The sequence below is a fragment of the Leucoraja erinacea genome, chromosome 15 (genome assembly GCF_028641065.1).
Source record: "Leucoraja erinacea ecotype New England chromosome 15, Leri_hhj_1, whole genome shotgun sequence".
NCBI classification, from domain to species: Eukaryota; Metazoa; Chordata; class Chondrichthyes; order Rajiformes; family Rajidae; genus Leucoraja; species Leucoraja erinaceus.
This window is the reverse complement of record NC_073391.1, coordinates 17,340,297-17,360,711: the sequence shown is the minus strand read 5'-3', so window position 1 is coordinate 17,360,711 and position 20,415 is coordinate 17,340,297. Positions and strand designations below refer to the sequence as shown.

General features: G+C 42.0%; 1 protein-coding gene across 1 annotated transcript in view; it reads right to left on the bottom strand.

The window, feature by feature from the left end:
* The window catches only part of si:zfos-911d5.4 (uncharacterized), a 192,172-nt gene that overhangs the window by 127,625 nt on the left and 44,132 nt on the right, over positions 1-20,415 (bottom strand). The window contains exon 6 of the mRNA XM_055646767.1: positions 16,942-17,162. Within this exon, the coding sequence (XP_055502742.1) occupies positions 16,942-17,162 (221 nt within the window). The remainder of the gene's footprint in view (positions 1-16,941; positions 17,163-20,415) is intronic.

The following is a 20,415-nucleotide window of genomic DNA, read 5'->3' as shown; positions in this document are numbered from 1 at the left end:
CCTAAATCCAATTGAGAATCTCTGGCAAGACTTGAAAATTGCTGTTCACAGACGCTCTCCATCCAATCTGACTGAGCTTGAGCTATTTTGCAAAGAAGAATGGGAAAATATTTCAGTCTCTAGATGTGCAAATCTGGTAGAGACATACCCCAAAAGACATGCAGCTGTAATTGCAGCGAAAGGTGGTTCTACAAAGTATTGACTCAGGGGGGGCTGAATACTTTTGCACGCCACACTTTTCAGTTTTTTATTTGTAAAAAAATTTGAAAACCATGTATCATTTTCCTTCCACTTCACAATTATGCACCACTTTGTGTTGGTCTATCACATAAAATCCCAATAAAATAAATTTACGTTTGTGGTTGTAACGTGACAAAATGTGGAAAAGTTCAAGGGGTATGAAAACTTTTGCAAGCCACTGTAAACATGTAAAGCAAAAGCACCATATATAGACACCATAGACAGAGCCTTCTCCAGGGCAGCTCCCAGGCTCTGGAACTCCCTCCCCCAACTGATCCGCAATTCCGCGTCCCTCACCATCTTCCAGTCCCGCCTCAAGACCCATCTCTTCACCTCTGCCGATCCTTAGCCCCACGTCCCACTCCCTTTTCATCTGTGCTTGAATTGCCTCGTATTGTGTTTTGAATTGAATTCTGTCTTTAATTTGTGTACTAGTCATGTCTCTACTATTTATTTCATTCCGCTTACATGTTTTTCCTCTACTTGCTAAATTTTTGTAAGGTGTCCTTGAGACTCTTGAAAGGCGCCCATAAATAAAATTTATTATTATTACTATTATTATTATTATTATTATTATTATTATTATTATTATTATTATTATATAATGAAACAAAAGACAGAAACTGTGGATGTGGCATTAAGTTAAATTATGTTTTAAATCAATTGCCTCATAGGCCTTAAACAATGGAGGAGACAAAAATCAGAGTTCTATTCTTTAGTGAGATAATGATGCTGTACAAATAGTATTTTTACTACTGGAAAAATTAGGATTGCAAACTACTTTGACATTAACAGCTGGAGCATCCCTGGCCCTCCTTATAATGTGGGCATCAGTGACAGACTACAGTTCATATCCATATATATTGAGCTGCCCAACCCAACAATTTACCATATCCTTGGTACAAGGAATATAGAATATAGCACAGGACAGGCCTTTCACTCCACATTTGTGCTGTTCATGATGCCGTTAAACTAATCTCCTCTGCCTGAATATGATCTATATGTCTCTATTCCTAGAATATTCTTATACCTATTTAAGAGACTCTAGAATACCATTAGAAACATAGAAACATAGAAATTAGGTGCAGGAGTAGGCCATTCGGCCCTTCGAGCCTGCACCGCCATTCAATATGATCATGGCTGATCATCCAACTCAGTATCCCGTACCTGCCTTCTCTCCATACCCCCTGATCCCCTTAGCCACAAGGGCCACATTATCATATATGCTTCCATCACAACCTCAGGCAGCAAGTTCCAAGCACCACCAGTTGCTGTGTACAAAGTATGCCCACTGGTTTTTGACATTTACTTCAAGGGTGAGCTGTGTTGTCCAGGATGCTCTGCAGTATGATCTTATTGGTATCTTATTCCTATCCTTTGTCTCATAATTTTACAAACTTCTATAATGTTTCCCCTCATTTAAAATATCTCAACCAATATAGCTGACATATTGCAGGTAAGGCCATGACTTGTGAGGTTTTGGGGACGAGTCAATTTTGAAGGAGGAATAAAGTGCAAGACATTCAGAATTGTCAGCCCCTAGTCACTATCTCATCATTCCCAATTCCTCACTCTTCTCCAAGACCTCTGCAAATTATTTTCCTTTCAGTAGGTATGTTACAAAACTGCAGTTCTGTCACTGGCCGTGTGCGCGACTTTGGCGCCTTTGAGGAGGGCGGCGGGATTAAAATGCCGTTTTCTCCTGCCTGTCTGAGATATATTTTCTCGGGCTGCTACCTAATGCTGAAAATTTGTTCCGACTGCCGTTCTTGGAATTAAAAAAAAAAAAACCGCGGGACAATTTCAGCGCTAGAGTAAAATAAAAATCGACCTAACGCCATCAACGCCGATAACGGGACGGATCTCACGTACCGGATAAAGCAAGGGAAGTCGTTTATTTTACATATAAACTTGCTTCTTAGGATGCCTTTAATCAAAATTTCACGTTGCGAAAATGTGATTTGGGCCCCATACGAACCGGCAGTGTTTTTCCTGCTAATATGGGGTTCAAATTCACCGCAAACCGCAACGTTCCAATTGATCACGTTCCACAAAAACCTACTCGCAAGATGATTAAAATGGCCATTAATTTACGGGAATTAATCACTAAATTCCCTCCATTTGGCCTATAAATTCATGACAATGAGATTTAAAAATCATGTTATATTATGAATTCTTGTGTGAATGTTATTTGGACACTTAGGCTATTTAGAAATTTTAACCTTTTCTTAAGAAATGGATAGATGTTTAGATCTAGTAATTGAATTTTGTAATTAGCTACAATTAGGTAACTAACTAATTATATGCTTTAATTTCAGGTCATCCAAGTAAGATTGTTTCATATTTGTTTCAGAATGCTTCAATATATAATAACTGAAAATTTCTTTCAGTTCTCTTAATTTTCAAGAAGGTTAAGGGCTTTTGACTGTCCTCGATCACAGCTTTTGAGTTAAGTCAATGGAAAAGCAATAGGGAACAAGATGCTAATTTCAGCATATGAAAATGGCCATAACATTTTTTAATGCTGAAGATATGAAAGTGAATTAGGTGTCAAATTAAACTTATTTTTATGCTTTGTCTGATGGGATAAATTGCAGACTTGATTTTTAAAATCTCAAAATGTTGTAACATTGCTACTTTCAGTTCCATCAACCCCTTTTGAAAACCCCGATTGATTTTGTTTCTTCTTCCCCAATGGATAAGCAATTTCTCCTCAGACTCCTTTGTAATATAAATTTAAATCTGTGCTTCTCAGTCCTTGAAACACCTGTCCTTAACCTATATTGCTGGAAAAGCTGGTTGGCCTGTACATAAATCACACTGGAAAATGTCTAAATACAGTGCCATATATTCTACCTGCAGAGGCAATTTGAAATTATGAATCAATAAATTTAATACCTGGTAATTAAGAAGGATGATTCACCAAATTCACACTTTCAGAGGACATCCACAGGAAGCAGATGTTAGAGATTCAAGGCTCCAAATCAATAGCAAGTTCACTCATATTCTGAGTAAATAAAGCATAAATTGTGAAATATTGTCAGAATTTTTTATGTGTTCACTGAAATCCAAGGCTGAATGGTGAGTGAGAGTTGCTATAGAAACACTTTAATTGAAAGTGTTTGCATACAGAAGGTCTGCCACCTCTAAGATATGATGCTGCTCCAAGATGGTTCGCAGACATGGAGAAAGGGAATCCTCAAGGCAAACATACTGTTGGATTGAGAGCTATCAAGTTGAGAGAGAAAAAAAAAAATCACTCTTCTTATTCAATATTCAATGCTGCTAAAAGATTGAATTTGGGCACAGCAAAAAGAGATGTATTGGTAAATATTATACAGAAGCTCCATATTAAGTGTAAAGGATTGAAAATTTAAAAACTGGGCAGCGTTTCAGCTAATCATCATTCATCAACACTTATTGAATGATAAGCACAAAAGTTACTAATAATTTATTGTTTCCTTTATTAAGTTAATGATGGTTTAAATCAGCCAACTTACAATGTCAATTCTTTAAAAACTGTTCAAATTCACTGTCATGCTGGATTCCCTATCAAATTTGCTGATCTTCTTGTGCATATTTTATGCTTTAACATCATTTTGAACTCTCAATGTCTGATTTTCATGATACAATATTAACACCAGCAAAGCATGAACACTGTTTTTCTCAATCATCTCCAAGAAGTACTGATTTTTAATATGCTGTAATTCAATCAAAGCTCACACACTTAGAAATAAAGTAGACAGGCCCCACTTTCTGCAATTCATCTCTACCCGACCCCCCTGTCCTCTTGATCTACATTATTGCAAGAAAGGAAATTAACCATAGTGGTGGATCACACAACTAAATCTTTCTTCTATTCAGTATTTATTCATATATTTATCCCGTGGATAGGTTTTGAAATACACACAATGTAGACCTAATACACAGATTGCTAGTTGCCAGGTATTGATGTATGGGTTGCTTGTATTGACTTCGGCAACAAGCTAAAATTAATCAGAAATCAGACAATAATGCATGTAATTTACTTCAAGGTCATCACATACACTCTTAATTTCCACATAGTAGCAGAAAAAACTCTGGCATACAGTGATCTGTATTATAAGAATGGGTTGAATAAGATTTCACCATTCTTACAGAGATCTGTTCGACAAAGACGACCATTGTGGGAGATATATATTGTTATATGTGGATTAATAGATAGCCAAGAATGTGTTCATTAGAATAATGAGTAAACTGGATGTTAAGAATACTGAGGTCTGGTTTTGATAAGATTCTCATGAGTTGGATCAAATTCGGCCTTAGTTTTCCTCCCCCCAAAAAGGTATGTATGGAGGAAAGAACTGTAGATGCTGGTTTAAGATAGACACAACATGCTGGAGTAACTTAGCAGGTCAGGCAGCATCTCTGGAGAGAAGTCACGGATTTCTGAGCATCTAGGACACCCACAGAAAAAAAAGTGGTTGTCCTAGAGTTTTCATAACAATGCAGAAGGTTGGAACCAATAGGTAATTATAACTTTGTAGAGCCCGTTACTTCATCCTGAGCAGAACTCATTATTATCCACTTGCTCTCCCAACAGGATCGCCGAAAAGTATTTCCTCTGTTCTGCTCCCACGTTCACAACTAATTCACATCCTATATGGCCAATTTTGGGAATATGGGAAGACTTTAAATTAATGTGTAGCACCAGGATATCAGACTGTACCCCAGCTCCTCCAACATCCTGATATGGAAACGATACCATCAAATTAGTTACTGGCTTTAGATCATTGATTTTTGCCATGTTTCAGACATAAAACATGTTATATAGTTTTAAAAGTAACTAGACCAAGTGGGAGCCATTGGGCCCCGTTCCCCCAACGCAACATTCCAACACTCACCCATAGCCCCCAACTGCGCAGGCGGGGCTGACGTTTTTAAAGTTTAAAATGGCAATAACTCGTAAAAAATAAGACCAATGTAAACACATCTCACTCTCCCTCTTCAGTCCCCAATTCCCATCCTCCATTATCCTCACTCTCCCAACCCTGCACCAACCCTCCTATCCTTCTTCCCCTCACCCCCTCCCTCCTCTCCTCCATCTTCCCCCTCCATTACCTCACCATCACTCTTCCTGCCCCTATCCTCCTCCATTCCCCCTCATCCCCCAGCACTCCCTCCCCTCCTCTTCACCCTCCCTTTTCTTTCCCCTCTCCTCCTCCCATCCCTGTTTTTTGTAGTATTTAATGTGGTTTTTGTAAAGATTAAAATGTCAATAACTTCTAAAATATTCCATCAATTTGAAGGAAACATCACAGGAGAATGGTAAGGTGGGCCAAAATTGTAGCACTATCGTGTACCATTTTTGCACAAATATAACTACAAATATAGAAATATAGAAACAAACAAGATGAGAGTGTTAGTAATATACTAGACCAAGTGCAGTGTTCGCCCAACACACCTGTTCCTTACCCATAGCCCCCATGGGAGGCGTGGTCCTCCAACTCATGCCATTCCCAAACCTAAGATTCCAGCATTACCCTTGCCTCCCTTAGCAGTGCTCTTTACAATAAAATTCCAATCACACTTGTGCTGCTTGTTGCAATAGCAATTCGCCCTCCCCCTGCAAGTCGAGCCATTGTGACGTCATCAGTTGAAGCTGGTCGGTTTGAAATTCAAGGCATAAAATAATTAAAAAAAAACTTTAATCAGTAATACGTCGAGAAATAAAGCATAAAATGTTCAGTGAAAATGATCTCTGCCTAGAGGGGAAAATGTGAATCATAATATGTAAAAATCTTGTGAAAGTTGGCATTTTAAAAGCTTTATTCACGAATAACTTGTCAAATATAGATGAAATATTTAGTGAAGATGGTCACTGATAGTCTAGCCATTGTGACGTCATCAGTTGAAGCTGGTGGATTTAATTTCAAAAGATGATCACTGCTGGCCTTGCCATTATGACGTCATCAATTGAAGCTGGTGGTTTTAATTTCAAAGTCCTTTGACTTTTTTAGACTTTTAATCAGTAACAAGACCAAGTGCAGACCCGTTGGGACTGTTCCCCCAAAGTGTGGTTGCAGGGGAGGGAGGGGGGGGGGGGGGGGGGGCTGGCATGCGGCATCACACACACTAACTACCCCCCCCCCCCCCCCCTGCGCACACGCTATCTACCCTCCTTGACATTATATATTATTAATTTGCTCCTTTTACCCCATAACCGCACTATCCAGAGACAGTGAGAAAGGAGCAGCAGAGACAGATGGGCAAGAGAGAGTGAGAGGGATGGAGGGGAGGAGGAGAGGGAGGGTGGGTGAGGGGGGAGGGTGGGGGGAGGAGTGATGAGAGAGATGGGAGGAGAGAGGAGAGGTGAGGAGGGGGAGAGAGGGGGGGAGAGGGGGGGGAGGGGAGGGGAGGGAGAGGGGGAGGGGGAGAGGGAGGGAGGGAGGGAGGGGGAGAGGGAGAGGGAGAGAGGTTTAGGGGAGAGAGAGAAAGAGAGAGCAGAGGGATGAGAGTGAGAGGAGGAGGGGGAGAGAGAGAGGGGGGAGAGAGAGGGGGAGAGAGAGAGAGAGAGAGAGAGAGAGAGAGAGAGGGGAGAGAGAGAGGGGGGGAGAGAGGGGGAGAGAGAGAGAGAGAGAGAGAGAGAGAGAGAGAGAGAGGAGAGAGAGAGAGAGGAGGAGAGAGAGAGGAGAGGAGGGAGAGAGAGAGAGAGAGAGAGAGAGAGAGAGAGGGGGAGAGAGAGAGAGAGAGAGGAGAGAGAGAGGGGAGAGAGAGAGAGAGGGAGAGAGAGAGAGAGGGAGAGAGAGAGAGAGAGAGAGAGAGAGAGAGAGAGAGATGGGGAGAGAGAGAGAGAGAGAGAGAGAGATGGGGGAGAGAGAGAGATGGGGAGAGACAGAGAGAGCGAAATGCAACCGTGCGTCACGCATTCAGAATGTTCTGGAAATGAAGCGTGCGCTTCTCATGCACGAAAGCTGTCGGCAGCTCGATGGAATTCAGGGGAGGAGCCTGCCACGTCACACACACACTAACCACCCCCACTCCCTCTAACCACCACCACCCACCCCCCTCCCTCCTCCTCCTCCCCTCTCCTTAGCGATGTTAAGTGACAAATAATTCAATTCAATTCAATGAAAACCAATGGAATCTACAACCTGGCAGGCTGGGGGGGGGGGGGGGGGGGGGGGGGGCAAGGCCGGGCATGGGTCAGTTGTGCCAGGTGCAAAGGCATTGTGAGGTCAGCAGGGGGGGACAGCAGCCAGACTGGGGTGGGGGAGTGTCGGGCGGGGCCTGGAGGCTAGTTGGGCCAAGTGCAAAGGCATTGGGAAAGATAGGGAGGGGGAGAGATCTCAAACCCCATGTCCCATTGTGATTAGACATCTGTGAGGTGGCACTCGTGCAGAAGTTTGATTTTAGTGGGACCATGTGAAGGTTCCAATCTCCCACACCTGTCCCATTGTGATGTCACATATGCAAGTGAGATCCATTGTGATTGGACATCTGTGAGGTGGCACTGACTCATGCAGCAGTTTGATTAAACTTTTTTTTGATGTTTTGTGAACAATTTTATTAAAAATCTGGGGAATGTGGAGATGGGGAGAGTGGGGAGGGGGAGAGAGGAGGGGGAGAGGTGGGGAGAGAGGGGGAGGGGGAGAGGGGAGGAGAGTGGGGAGGGGGAGATAGGGAGAGAGGGAGGAGGGGAGATGGGGGAGAGTGGGGAGGGGGGGGGGAGGGAGAGAGAGGGGGATGAGGATGGGGAAGGGAGGAGAGCGCGGGGAGGGTGAAGGGGGAGATAGGGGTAGGGGGAAGGGGGTGGTAGAGGGGGCAGGGGGGGGGGGAGGGTGGGTGAGGGGGTAGAGAGGGGTGGGGGGAGAAGGGTAAGTGAGGGGGTAGAGAGGGGTGGGGTGGGGGAAGGGGGGGGGGGGAGGGGAGAGAGGCGGGGGGGGGGGGAAGTGATAGAGAGCCCGGGGGGGAGGGAGAGAGAGAGAGCCCGGTGGGGGGAGATAGAGAGAACCCGGGAGGTGGGGAAAGAGAGAGCACTGGGGGGGGGGGGGGGGGGGGGAATTTCCGAGAGAACGCCGCCACCTACGGCCGTCATTTTTGACCACCTTGCTCAGAGCCCCCCTCCGCCGCATGTGTGCCGAGGATTTTTCCCGTCGATTAAAAATGACAGAGATATTAATGTTTTTACAAAATTCCCCATTCTCTCTGCTGCCCCCGCTGGCAGCAGGGGGAGGGACTATAAAACCAGGAAGTGGTGTGCCACACAGTCTCTTCAAGATGGAGGAAGGCAGAGGGTCACGTTTCTCTGAGCTGTGAATAACACTGAACACATGTCTACTCAAATGTAAGTGCCCTTAGTGGTTCTAAAATGCTTGCAGAATGTGTCTATTGGTTCTAAAGCTTGCAAAAAAGTGTCTATTGGTTCTAAAGCTTGCAAAAAAAAATGTCTGTTGGTTCTAAAGCTTGCAACAAAATGTCTATTGGTTCTAAAGCTTGCAAAAAATGTCTATTGGTTTTAAAGCTTGCAAAAAATGTCTATTGGTTCTAAAGCTTGCAGCTTGCAGAAAAAATGTCTATTGGTTCTAAAATGGTTCATACTAGCGCTCCAGAAAGCGCCCCCCCCCCCCCCCTCCCCCTGGTTGGCTTGGCTTGGGTGTGTCTTGAAATTGAAAGGCACTACTTACTGCAAATGGTGGCATGAAGTTGAAAGGCACTACTTACTGCAAATGGTGGATTGGTTGCTTTGGCTTGAAGTTGAAAGGCACTACTTACTGCAAATGGTGGCTTGGGAGCTTTGACTTGAAGTTGAAAGGCACTACTTCCTGCAAATGATGGCTTGGGTGTGCAGAATTTTTTGCAGAAGGTCTCGTGTTAAATTAGAAACTCTCAAATATGTTTTCATGGATGGCAAGATGTTCTGCAGCCTCTCCTATCAAAAATAACTATACCAGCAAAGACATTATTCAGCTTTTTTTTTGCATTCTTTGTATAGCTCTACTTTCCCTTCTGCCTTAATTTTCTATCTATTTATCCCTCCATCAATTTTTCCTCTCTCCATGTCATACCCGTTTTTTAAATTTTCTCTGGCTGTTCAATAACTTTATTCCTTTGCAAGCTTCTCTTTGCAGACAACCAAATTAATTTGCTGTTATATGGCAACCATAGTTGAACTGGTCAGAATATACATTCATCTGGGGAATAAGAAATAATGTTGTTTGTGGAAAGAGAAAGGAGAAATCTGAGCCTTATACGTGTAAAAATTGGGGAGGTACAAATGCTTTATTTGTTGATTTTATGATTCAGCAAATGCCCCGCTATACCACATATTAAGTTACTACAGCACACTCAGATCTATAACATTTAATTTGCACAAAATTGGAGGAATACATTTTGACTCAAAAGTTTAATTTCAAAATTTATAAATATATGCCAAGTTGTCTATATTTCATATTCTTCAAAAATATAATTATTAAAACCTCTAGAAATAAAGTATGAATGCATGTAGAATAAAATGTAACAGATAAACTGTATCCTATAAAAAAATTATGATCAGGAAACCTTTTTTCAAAGCTTACCATCTGTGAAATATCTTAGAACATGAAAATATAGACAGCTAGCTTTTTCCTTAAAAGTGGAGAATTGTAAGGTACTTCATTTCACATTTATTATGCTTTCTGTGTCTTTCCTCATTTTTCATCAGGGCTGCATTAAGTATTGATATTGATTTCTTGTAAATGTATTAAATGGACGGCTAGCAGTTTTTTGTTATTGTTCTGCAGTACTTGTATGTAATTTATTACTGCTGCAACCAATGCTAGGTCTCGGTGCTGTGTGAAGCACCAGCTTTGTTCTGGTGCAGTCACAGGCAACAATTTGCTTTTATTAAGCAACAATATATATTAATATTGTGTAAATATAAGATAACAATTTAATTCAGTAACTTTCACTGCCGAATACACAAATTACCACTCTAGTGACAAGTTGCAACAAATAGTAATATCGCAAGATATATGTAAAGGCTGTTAATTTACAGTGAAAGAATTAGCATGTTTAGATGAAATTATGTTTCATAACAAATACCTAGATGCTATTGATGCACAAGACCAGGTTAATGACGTGGCCCTTGGGCTGTAGTTAAGTTTGAGGTGTAGATAACCGAATAAAGACTTTAATCTTAAGACCAAACATTATTTGGGACCGAGAAATCAGTCCAAAATGCTGTGTCTTCAGTGATGGGAGAGGGATGTTGACGAACTTTCAAAGCCTACATGAAAAAGGTCTATTCGACAGCAATCAATCCTTTAAATTTATCTCCAAAAAAAGCTGTGTAAGATATCAATAACCACTAAGCAAAGCAATCTACATTAATGATTGATATTGTTTATTTTAATATGAGAAAATTAATAGGTAACATATATGGTCCAGATTTATAGAGACATTATTTTCAACCACATAATATATCTTAGATATTATGGAATTAATTGGATATGCCGTATGTAAATATACACAGATATACCTACATATATTGTCTGTTTTCAAATATAAGGTGATATATAACAATACAAATTAAATTACAAAATGGCAAGGCACTTTTTGCTTCCTTCAAGTTAACTTCAAACTAAAGTTAATTGTGAATCTGTGGAATTCATTGAACGTGGAGCATGGAGGACATGTATTTGGGAATTTTTAAAGTGGAGATTGCTAGGTTCTTGATTAGTAAAGGTATCGAAGGTTACAGGGAGAAGGCAGAGGAATGGGGTCAAGAGTGAAGGATAGATCAGCTATGATTCAATGGTGGAGTAGACACGATGGGCTTGAAGTCCCAATTATGCTCCTATGACTTGTAAACAAGTAAACAACTTGTAACACTCTTACCAGTGCCATTGTGCCAGTGCTCGTCTGATCCTTGAGCTAAACTAGTACCTTTGGTGGGGTTTTTTTTGCAGAGATGTTGTGTTTTGAAATAAGTTAACCTGAATCAAACATTGGTCGCTATGGTGAACGTAATAAATCCTGTGACATAATTTGAACTACAGTGAGAAATTCTTCCATTGACATAGCTAATATTCTTCACTAAGGCAGCATTGTCAAATCAGATTAACCAGTTACTCATTCATTATCACAGTAAATGATCATTTTCAGCACAAAGTTATTATTTTGTATGTAGAAGTACCTATACTTCCAAAACCAAACAACTCATTGTGAGGAACGTTTGAACATTTTTGACCCATAGAGAAAGCAATATATGAAGTCAAATGTATTCTCTATGATTCAAATTTTAATTGCATGTCTAGACAGGAATCAGTGTAGTTTTGTTTCTTCATGGGTAACCTAAAGGCATATAATTTAATAATCTTACACACTTGATAGGATAAGAATTGTTATTACAATTAGCGTAAATGAGTGACTAGATAGCTGCAGAACTGTCCAATATTTTGATAAAAATCTTTAACCTGCTAAGTGAAAATGAATCTGAACCCACAAATCATCAGTTTACCGGCTTACTGTACCATTGTACTAAATTTATTAAAGGATGAAATAGTACTTCATATACTTAAGAAGTAAACAAGTAGTCAAAATACAGAAGGTGATACATTGTCAAGGGAAATTTTTATTTTGTTGGCCAAAGTCATTGCAAATCTCATGACTTTCCAAACATAGACACAAAATACTGGAGTAACTTAGCGGGGTCAGGCAGCATCTCTGGAGAAAATGCATAGATGATGTTTCGGGTCGAGATCCTTTTTCAGACTAAAGAAAGGTACTGTGTTGAAATGTCACCTATCCGTTTTCTCCAGAGATGTTGCCTGACCTGCTGAGTTACTCCTGCATTTTGTGTCTATCTTTGATATAAAGCAACATCTGCAGGTTATTTTTATTATTATTACATCATGGCTTTCCAATGTTACTTATTCTGCATCAGGAGCAGTGAGACATCAAATCTCTATATTTCAATTCACCTTTGATGATTTTTAACATCTACCACACTGTTAGCTGGAAAACTACAAAATTCATACAATCAAACCAAACATTTTGCTTGAGGATAATAGTAATTGAGCTTTGGATGGAATTAAATCATATGCATCTATTTCTGAAATTTTGGAATTTACTTTAAATAAAAAGAGCCAATGAAAGACTGAGGAATTCTGATGAAAACAACAGAAAACACATTTTATTATAAATATAATTTATTCAAAATCTTAAAACATTCTTGCTTTGATTAGCAAGATAGTTTTAGCGCCTTTCTGTGAAATACTCAGGTTTACTTATTGTGCATTATTTGAGTTGGTACGTTATAATTAATGAACAACCTAGTTTGCAATCATCAAACAAAAACTGTAATTGTACAAAATCACCTATTAGCTCCCGTAATAGACATGCAACTACTATAATAACTCTCAGGATGTCAGATTTATAGCATCTGCAGACTTTTGCTTTTTAAAATAGTGCATTAATCCAGGTATGAGGCTTAGGAAGGCAATAAGATGCACATAGTTTCTCGTGATAAACACAGGCTCAGTCTAAATTTTCCAGCTAGGATCAACTGATCTATGAGGAGCAGAAGATACGAGGCAGAATTCCCTATTCCTTTATTTGCATTGTTTGTATTCAGAAAATGAGGCAGAGTTAGCATCATCAAAATGGAGCTGTCCAGTTTTTAATTAATTTAAATGAACATAGAAAAAAATAGCACATTTCATTAAGGATCTGAGGTCTGCCCTATGCTGATTTTTCATCCATATTAACAAAGAGATCGAAAATAGTGTTGGATTCTCTCTGCCAGTATTATCTGAGCAAACAGTGCAATCGGTCTGGTGGTAAAAGCAGTAAATAATACCCCAAAGATTAAACCTTTTTGATTTGTTTGTGTTTTGTTGCTGAATTTTGTTGCTGACAACACCAATTGTACAGGATTTCAGTCCCTCAGCCAGTAGCAACACATTATGCAAGTTAATGTGTTGTTGTGATGCCTTAATTTTAAAGCAGTTCACTCTACTACCACTGTGACTTAAAAAGTCTTGTGATGGGTCTGGGAGACGAAAGTTAATATCTGCAGCCAAGGCCAATGACACCTTGTCATATTTCTAAACACAATCTAGACATGTGATAAAGTGCATTTATCAACGAGAGTAATGACAAAGCACATCAGAAAGCTGTGTGGAGCCATGCTTTAGATCCCTGGATCAATCTGATGGAGTCTACAATGTAATCTGCTACAATCTTACAGACTCTGATTGCATGCTGCAAAAACTCTGCTTTACAGAGAGACTCCCTCTTACAAACAGGTGGAAATTGGTCCCCAAAGCCAACTAGAAAAACAGCTGCAGCCTAAGAAACGCAAGTCATTTTTGGGGGAGATATTTGTTGGGGGAGATATTTGTGGTACTCTCTTGCAGGGATGCTTCACTTAACTGACACAAGTAGCTCCCCTTTCAAAAGCTGGTTCTTTATTGAAAGCCCCAAATAATTCTGTTTCTTCCCCAGAGAATTATTTTCAAACCCTTGGCCTTCACCTGATTTGCCCTGACTCCTTAATTTACTGATTCATTTGACACCTTTCCAACTCATTAATACCCCCCACACATTCATTAATCATACCCCTCTCCAACTAGTGACATTGAACTGAAAATAATATTACACGTTATTTAATGGACTAACAAGGCAACTTTATACTGCCTGTACAACAACATCTAGACAGACCTACAACCCTCCCATAATCAACAGGCCTACCACAACCCATTGATGTCGAAAACTTGACTATCTTCCATCCTCTCTCTCCTACAAAACTTGTACCAATCTGACAACCATCTGTTTGAATTTGGACTTACCTGATTTTTGCTGGGGAAGGGTTTCGTCTGTTCAGTCTGTGGAGTAGATCAGTGCCTGGTGCCTTTCGATTGTCCTAAGTCCAAAGATCTGTTTCCTAATTAATTTCTAAAAAAATTATTTATGGAACAGGCCCGTGGTGTCTTTGTCAACCTTGTATGTCCCCACAGTCCTCTATTTATGAGCAGAATGTTCATTGAAAATGTGGGATGTCTCAGTGATGAGCAGAATGTTCATTGAAAATGTGGGATGTCTCAGTGATATTCACATTTTTTTTTTTTTTTAAGTACAGGTGCACAACCTTTTATCCGACAGCCTTGGGACCAGACACAAAATGACCGGTTTCTTCCAGGTAGGCGATATACCCTCCACTTCTTTTTTATGAATGGGATTTAGTTCCCCTTTCTTCCAGGACCGCCCGGAGGTTCCGCTGTCACCTCTGCGGGCCACCCTCGGTGAACGCTCACTTGGGATTCCTACTCTCCTGCGCAATGTACCCTCACCTTCTCTTTTATGAATGGGGATTTAGTTCCCCATTCGTTGAGGACCGACCGGAGGTTCCGCTGTCACCTCTGCGGGCCGCCCTCGGTGAACATCCTGTCTCCCTGTCCCTGGGATAGCAGGGGGCGATCAAACAGCACAATACCCCCCTCCCCCTCCAACTCCAGAGGAATCCGCTCCCCGATGGGCTGCTACGGCGACAAGTGGCAGTTCGCCCACAGCCCAAGCTGCGCGACCCCAAGAACAAGACGTACCTTGCACACCATCAGCTTCTGCCCCTACGGGGAGCGTGTTCCTCTGGAGTTGGAGCGGGGCTGGGCTGGAGTTGCTGATCTGGGATCTCCGTGCTTGCAGTGGACCTGGGGGTCGGTGTCCCGATGAGGGGGCACAGCTCGGGCTGTGGGCGAACTGCCACTTGTCGCCGTAGCGGCCCATCGGGGAGCGGCTTCTGGTGGTCCTGATGTCTCCGGTCAGTTTGCAGTTTTCCTCTGGAGTTGGAACGGGGCTGGGCTGCTGCTGGCTGTGGGTCTCTGGGATCTCCGTGCTTGCAGTGGGCCTGGGGGTCGGTGTCCAGTTGGTCCTGACGTCTCCGGTGACTGGCATTGTATGCTGGCATCGCCGACGTGAAGACAGTGCAAAGCCCCCACGCCGGTGCAATGGGCGGGGAGCTGGAGAAGGGAGGGAAGGGGTCACACACATGGCCGGGAAGCAGAGGGGTGTAGGTGGGGTGAAACTGAAGGGAGGGACAATCTGCTGCTCCCTGCCCGCTGAGTTAAAAGGTTCCCACGCAAGACTAACAATACACTGTGTATCGTGAGTCTACCGTGGGAACTTTTTAACTCAGCGGGCAGACGGCAGCATATTGTCAATTATTAACCCTCCCGCGCAATATACCCACACCTCTTTTATGAATGGGGATTTAGTTCCCCTTTCTTCAAGGACCGACCGGAGGTTCCGCTGTCACCTCTGCGGGCCGCCCTCAGTGAACGTTTTCAAGGACCTTTCTTCAAGGACTGAAAAAATGTCTGCTATTCGGAGGTTTTCGTTATTTGGATCTTCGGATAAAAGGTTGTGCACCTGTATTATCATTTTTCAACGTGTGCACAGGTCCACATTATGGTGGCATCAAGTTGCTACATGAAACTACTGCAGAGGTTCCCTATTAAAACAGGTTTAGTTCTTGCAAAAATATATTTTCTTCTACCAGCATTAATACAATTATTTCAAAATCACGATTCTACTTTTGGTGCAAGTGAATCAACACATTGTGGGAGAATGAGCAGAAAAGTCAAGTTATTAATGTCAGACTAAAGGGGATTATTTTGCAAACTAGTTTGCTACATTGAAACCTTAACGTATCATTCCTGTATAAAATAATTAAATCTTTGAATGATATTACAATGTCACACTTCAGTGGAGAATTATGAGAAATCACAAGTCAATCCGTTACTAAACTCCTTACAACAATGTACTCTACGTATGAGATCTAATTTTATTTTATCATGAGCATGCTCTTTGTAAAAGATGGATTTAACATAGGTCATTATGTTTTTCAGAGATAATAGACTTAGTAGAATGGTAGTTCTCAAGCAATGCAAATTGCTCGCCAATCTCCATATTGTGATGCAAGGTATTTATAGACCATTTATTAAGCTGTACTTTTTTGCTAGGATAGTTCTAAGTTAATAGTTCACTGTCTAAGGAAGAGACTGAATGAATTAAAAATAATCCACAAGTGTTATCACAGCTCTAAAATGGATTGATAACACGTATAGTGGGTGAAATCAGTTTATAGGTTATTCTCTTCTACATTAATTCTAATTTAAAAAGTATTTAATATGTCAATTATGTCAGTTCTTTTTCATGAAATTCATATTTCTAACAATCACAACATTTGCGTGCATCAGCTGAAGACTGACAGATTATATGCTTTTATGGCTTAAGTTCCCGAGAGTAACTCCTAAACTGGAGTGATTTGCCATGTAATGCACATCAATCTATTAAAGCAAGGTGAAAGCTAGGTCAAGAAGCATTCCATGTCTTAGGATGAATGCGATTAAATAACCGAGATCATTATCTAAATCCAAAAGACCAATTTGGATGCATGCCTAATATAATTCTTCAGTGACTTGTTTCTTCACTTTTTGAAATCCATGTTCTATAGTCTCAATTTCAGATTATGATTGTGGACTGTTCAGATAGTTGTTAAAAATAATTATGAGGTGTAAGTTGGGATATACATATCCTATGGAAATATTATTCATAGATTTCCTTTTCCACTAACTGGATAAGGCATCAATATGATTATCTTCACAACATCTCTCAGTCAGAGTTCTTGTTCAGTATCGAAACATTTAAGACATACACTAAATAACCAATGAGTAGACTTACCTGTGGTGAATAACCTATCAGGGCCCAGAGATACCCAGTAGTCAAATTCCTCTGATGTGAAAATTCTAGTTCATCTGTCTCATCTCGATTCACAGCTATATGTACGCAGCCTTGATAGTCACCTATCAACCGTTGTCCACCATGCAGGTCCAAAATGTCCCATGTGCCAATTTTTTCAAGTGCTTTTGTCAAATCACTGATGTGGCGGAATGATAAGTGGCCTGGATATACAGAGAAAAAAGGTGACAAAAAACCCCACAAAAATATCTGAAATTTTCTTCTTAGAAAATAAAAATCACATAATTCACAAGTGACCCTATTACTGTTTTCTGAACTATTTTAAACCTCAATAAATTTCCTTAATAAAGCAGTAGATTTCCTACATACAATCCTGATGTTTGAGAAATTTGAAAACACATACTAGCAAGATCGTGCAGATAGTGGTATACTGTTATGAAGTCTGGCACAGAATCATATTCATCTGTTTTTTTTCTAAATGATTGTTTACAATAATATAATATGCATTTTGTGTAGATTAACAAACACTACCAACGTGTTCAGAAAGTGAATATGACATTGTCTATATTTCCTTTGTCGTCCCACTTATGCAATGTTTTTGGCGACCACAGCTTTCGCCACATGGTCGTGGGGTGATGCCTGTATGGCCGTGAGTAGACTCCTCAAGTCGCCTAGAGTCCTAACTTTTTTCTGGTCGCCGCTGGATTTTGAAACGTTCAAAACTTTTTGCCGAATGTAGGCTTGACGTAGCTTGTCTTCTCCTGTCGTAGGTGCTGTCGTAGGTTGTCGCCAGGATGACACAGGTTGTCGCCAGGAGACGTTGGTTGCCGCCAGCTGCTGACTTCGTGGAATCCATTGGCGACTACCTACATCAACCGGTGACAGGTGCCAGCGACTGAATTGTCTTCAGTTGGCGCCGACAGGGTCGTTGCTTGTCGTAGCTTGTCGTAGGTGGACGTAGATTGACTTTGGTTGTCATAGGTTGTTGCCTGTGTGGTGGTAGGTTGTCGTAGGTGGACATCCTAATGGGTCGCTGGTTGTCGGTAGCTTGCCATACATTGACATCGACTTGGGGGCAAGTTGTCGTAGACATTGTCGTGGGGGGGGGTCCAGTCGCCGCTTTTTCGGCGATCTGCTACGACCGTGACAGTTGCCGGAAAAATCACCAAAGTGGGACAGTGGCTTTACAAACAATAATAGACTGCATTTAGCTAATAATACCGACACCGTTATTTTCTAAATAAATGTTTTGAATGTTAAAGTCTATTTTGAGGAGCAGGATTGCTAAGAATTGTTAGCAAGTACAGAATCACAACAACATGAGTCCATCTTCTAGACCATAGACATTTGAATATCGAATAAGATTATTTGCCCTATTTGTCAAAAATATATAGGAACTGCTGTTTTGGATAATGACTGGAGGAAGTTTACCACATGGGATGTAATGTCAAAAAAATTGTCGCAGGTAATACTTCTTAACTTCCTTCATTGGTATCGGCATTTGTCTATTATTGTCACATGTACTGAAATATAGTGCAAATATTTTGTTTATGTGCTATCCAATCAATTCAAATCATACTATACACAAGTACAATCATGCCGTACCCAAGTACAACAATTAGTGCAAAGAGAGAAAAATACCAGAGTGCACAATGGATTCTACCTAAGACCCCAGAACGGAAAGTGTAGTAACAAGTACATCTGGTAACCTAAACCTCTGCACTAATTCAACATTGAAATCCAAGGTGAATTTCTTCCCTCGGGTCAATAGTGGATGAAGCACAATAACAAATGATGTTTCAAGAATAAATGTAATTTAAAATTAGCTTTAGTCAAAAAGAAAAAAGTAGTCCCTTTCTCTGCTTCCTTTATTTACGTACAGAAACCTGAAAGTGTGGAAGACGTTGGTGAGGTCACAGTTGTAATACTGTGCTCAGTTTTAGTCAACCTGCCAAAGGAAGGATGTCATTACGCCTGAAAGAGTGCAGAGAAGATTTATGACGCATTGGGCCCATCCCCCAAGGCAATATTCCACCACTGACTCATAGCCCCAAACTGTGCAAGCCCGGTTGACCGGGTTCCCGTTGTGACGAGAGTCACGGCAACCTTCCCCCAACTGCGTAGGTGTGGCCGGCAAGTGGGAGCGCGACTGCAACATTTTTAAAGTTCAAAATGGCAATAACCTGTACAATACAAGATCAATGTGAACGCATCTGTGAACGCAATGTGAACAAACCCTCTTCAGTCCCATATTCCCCTCCGAAGCCGAAGCAAAGAAGTGGAAGCCAAATAACGGAATGGAAACTAAGCTGAAATACCAACTAACCGAAGGGCGGGACGCCTAAAAGCCAACTAACCGAAAGGCTGCATCGCCTAAAAGCAAACTCACCAAATGGCTGCTCTGCCAAAACTTAACCTACCCGAAAGGCGGCGTCGCCTACAAGCCAACGAACCGAATACCGCTGAACAGAAAAGTCAAATAATGAACATGACGTTGCCGGGGGGCGGGACTTGTCAGCGATTGGTCCAGACCCCCATGTCCATCCCATCACTATGGAGGGATGAACATTGTCCCACACCTCCGCTCCACCCGACCCACAGCCCGCGGAGGGTGGCTATGGGAGAGTGGGGGCTGTCCCGAGGGGTGCGCACCTTCGGCGTCTTACAACTTGGTGCTTGGGCTCATATTGCCCAGTCACCTACAGCTTGTGTGGGAAAATGACTCCCACCCTCCCGCCAGCTGAGTGGCCCAGCCCGGTGCAGCCCAGCCTGGCCCAGGCACCGGAGATGTCGCCAAACATAAAGCGGAGACTTTGATCCCGGCAGGGGAGAATGACCCATCGCACCGCCAGCTCCAGCCCCTTCCCCTCTGGTCCCCCTCGCTGGCTCATGCCCCCCTCCCCTGTGACACCCTCCTCAACGCATTGCCCTTCCCCAGTCTTTTCTCCAAGCTCTCTTCCCCCCCCCCCCCCCCATCCCCCCCCGCCCCCCCCCCCCCCCCCCCAATCCCCTCGCCAACACACCCCACACCCCCCGCCCCCGGTTGATGTCATGCCGGCAGTTAGAAATAAAAAGATCTAGAGAGGGTAGAAGGCCGTTTGGGCAGGTCCAAGAGAAGGAGAACCGTTCCCTGCTTAACTCATCCCACCCAAACCACCCCCTACCCAGGTACCTTCCTCTGCAGCCGCAGAAGATGCAATACTTGTCCTCATACATCCTCCCTCAACTCCGTTTAAAGACCCTGACAATCCTTTCAGGTTAGGCAGAGGTTCACTTGCACCTCCTCCAACCTCATCTACTGTATCCGTTGTTCAAGATGTGGACTCTTATACATCGGAGAGACCAAACGTAAACTGGGCGATCGTTTCGCTGAACACCTTAGCCCAGTCCGCCTGAACCTATCTACGATAGGATAAAACTTTATTCAAGCCCGGAGGGAAATTGGTCTGCCAACAG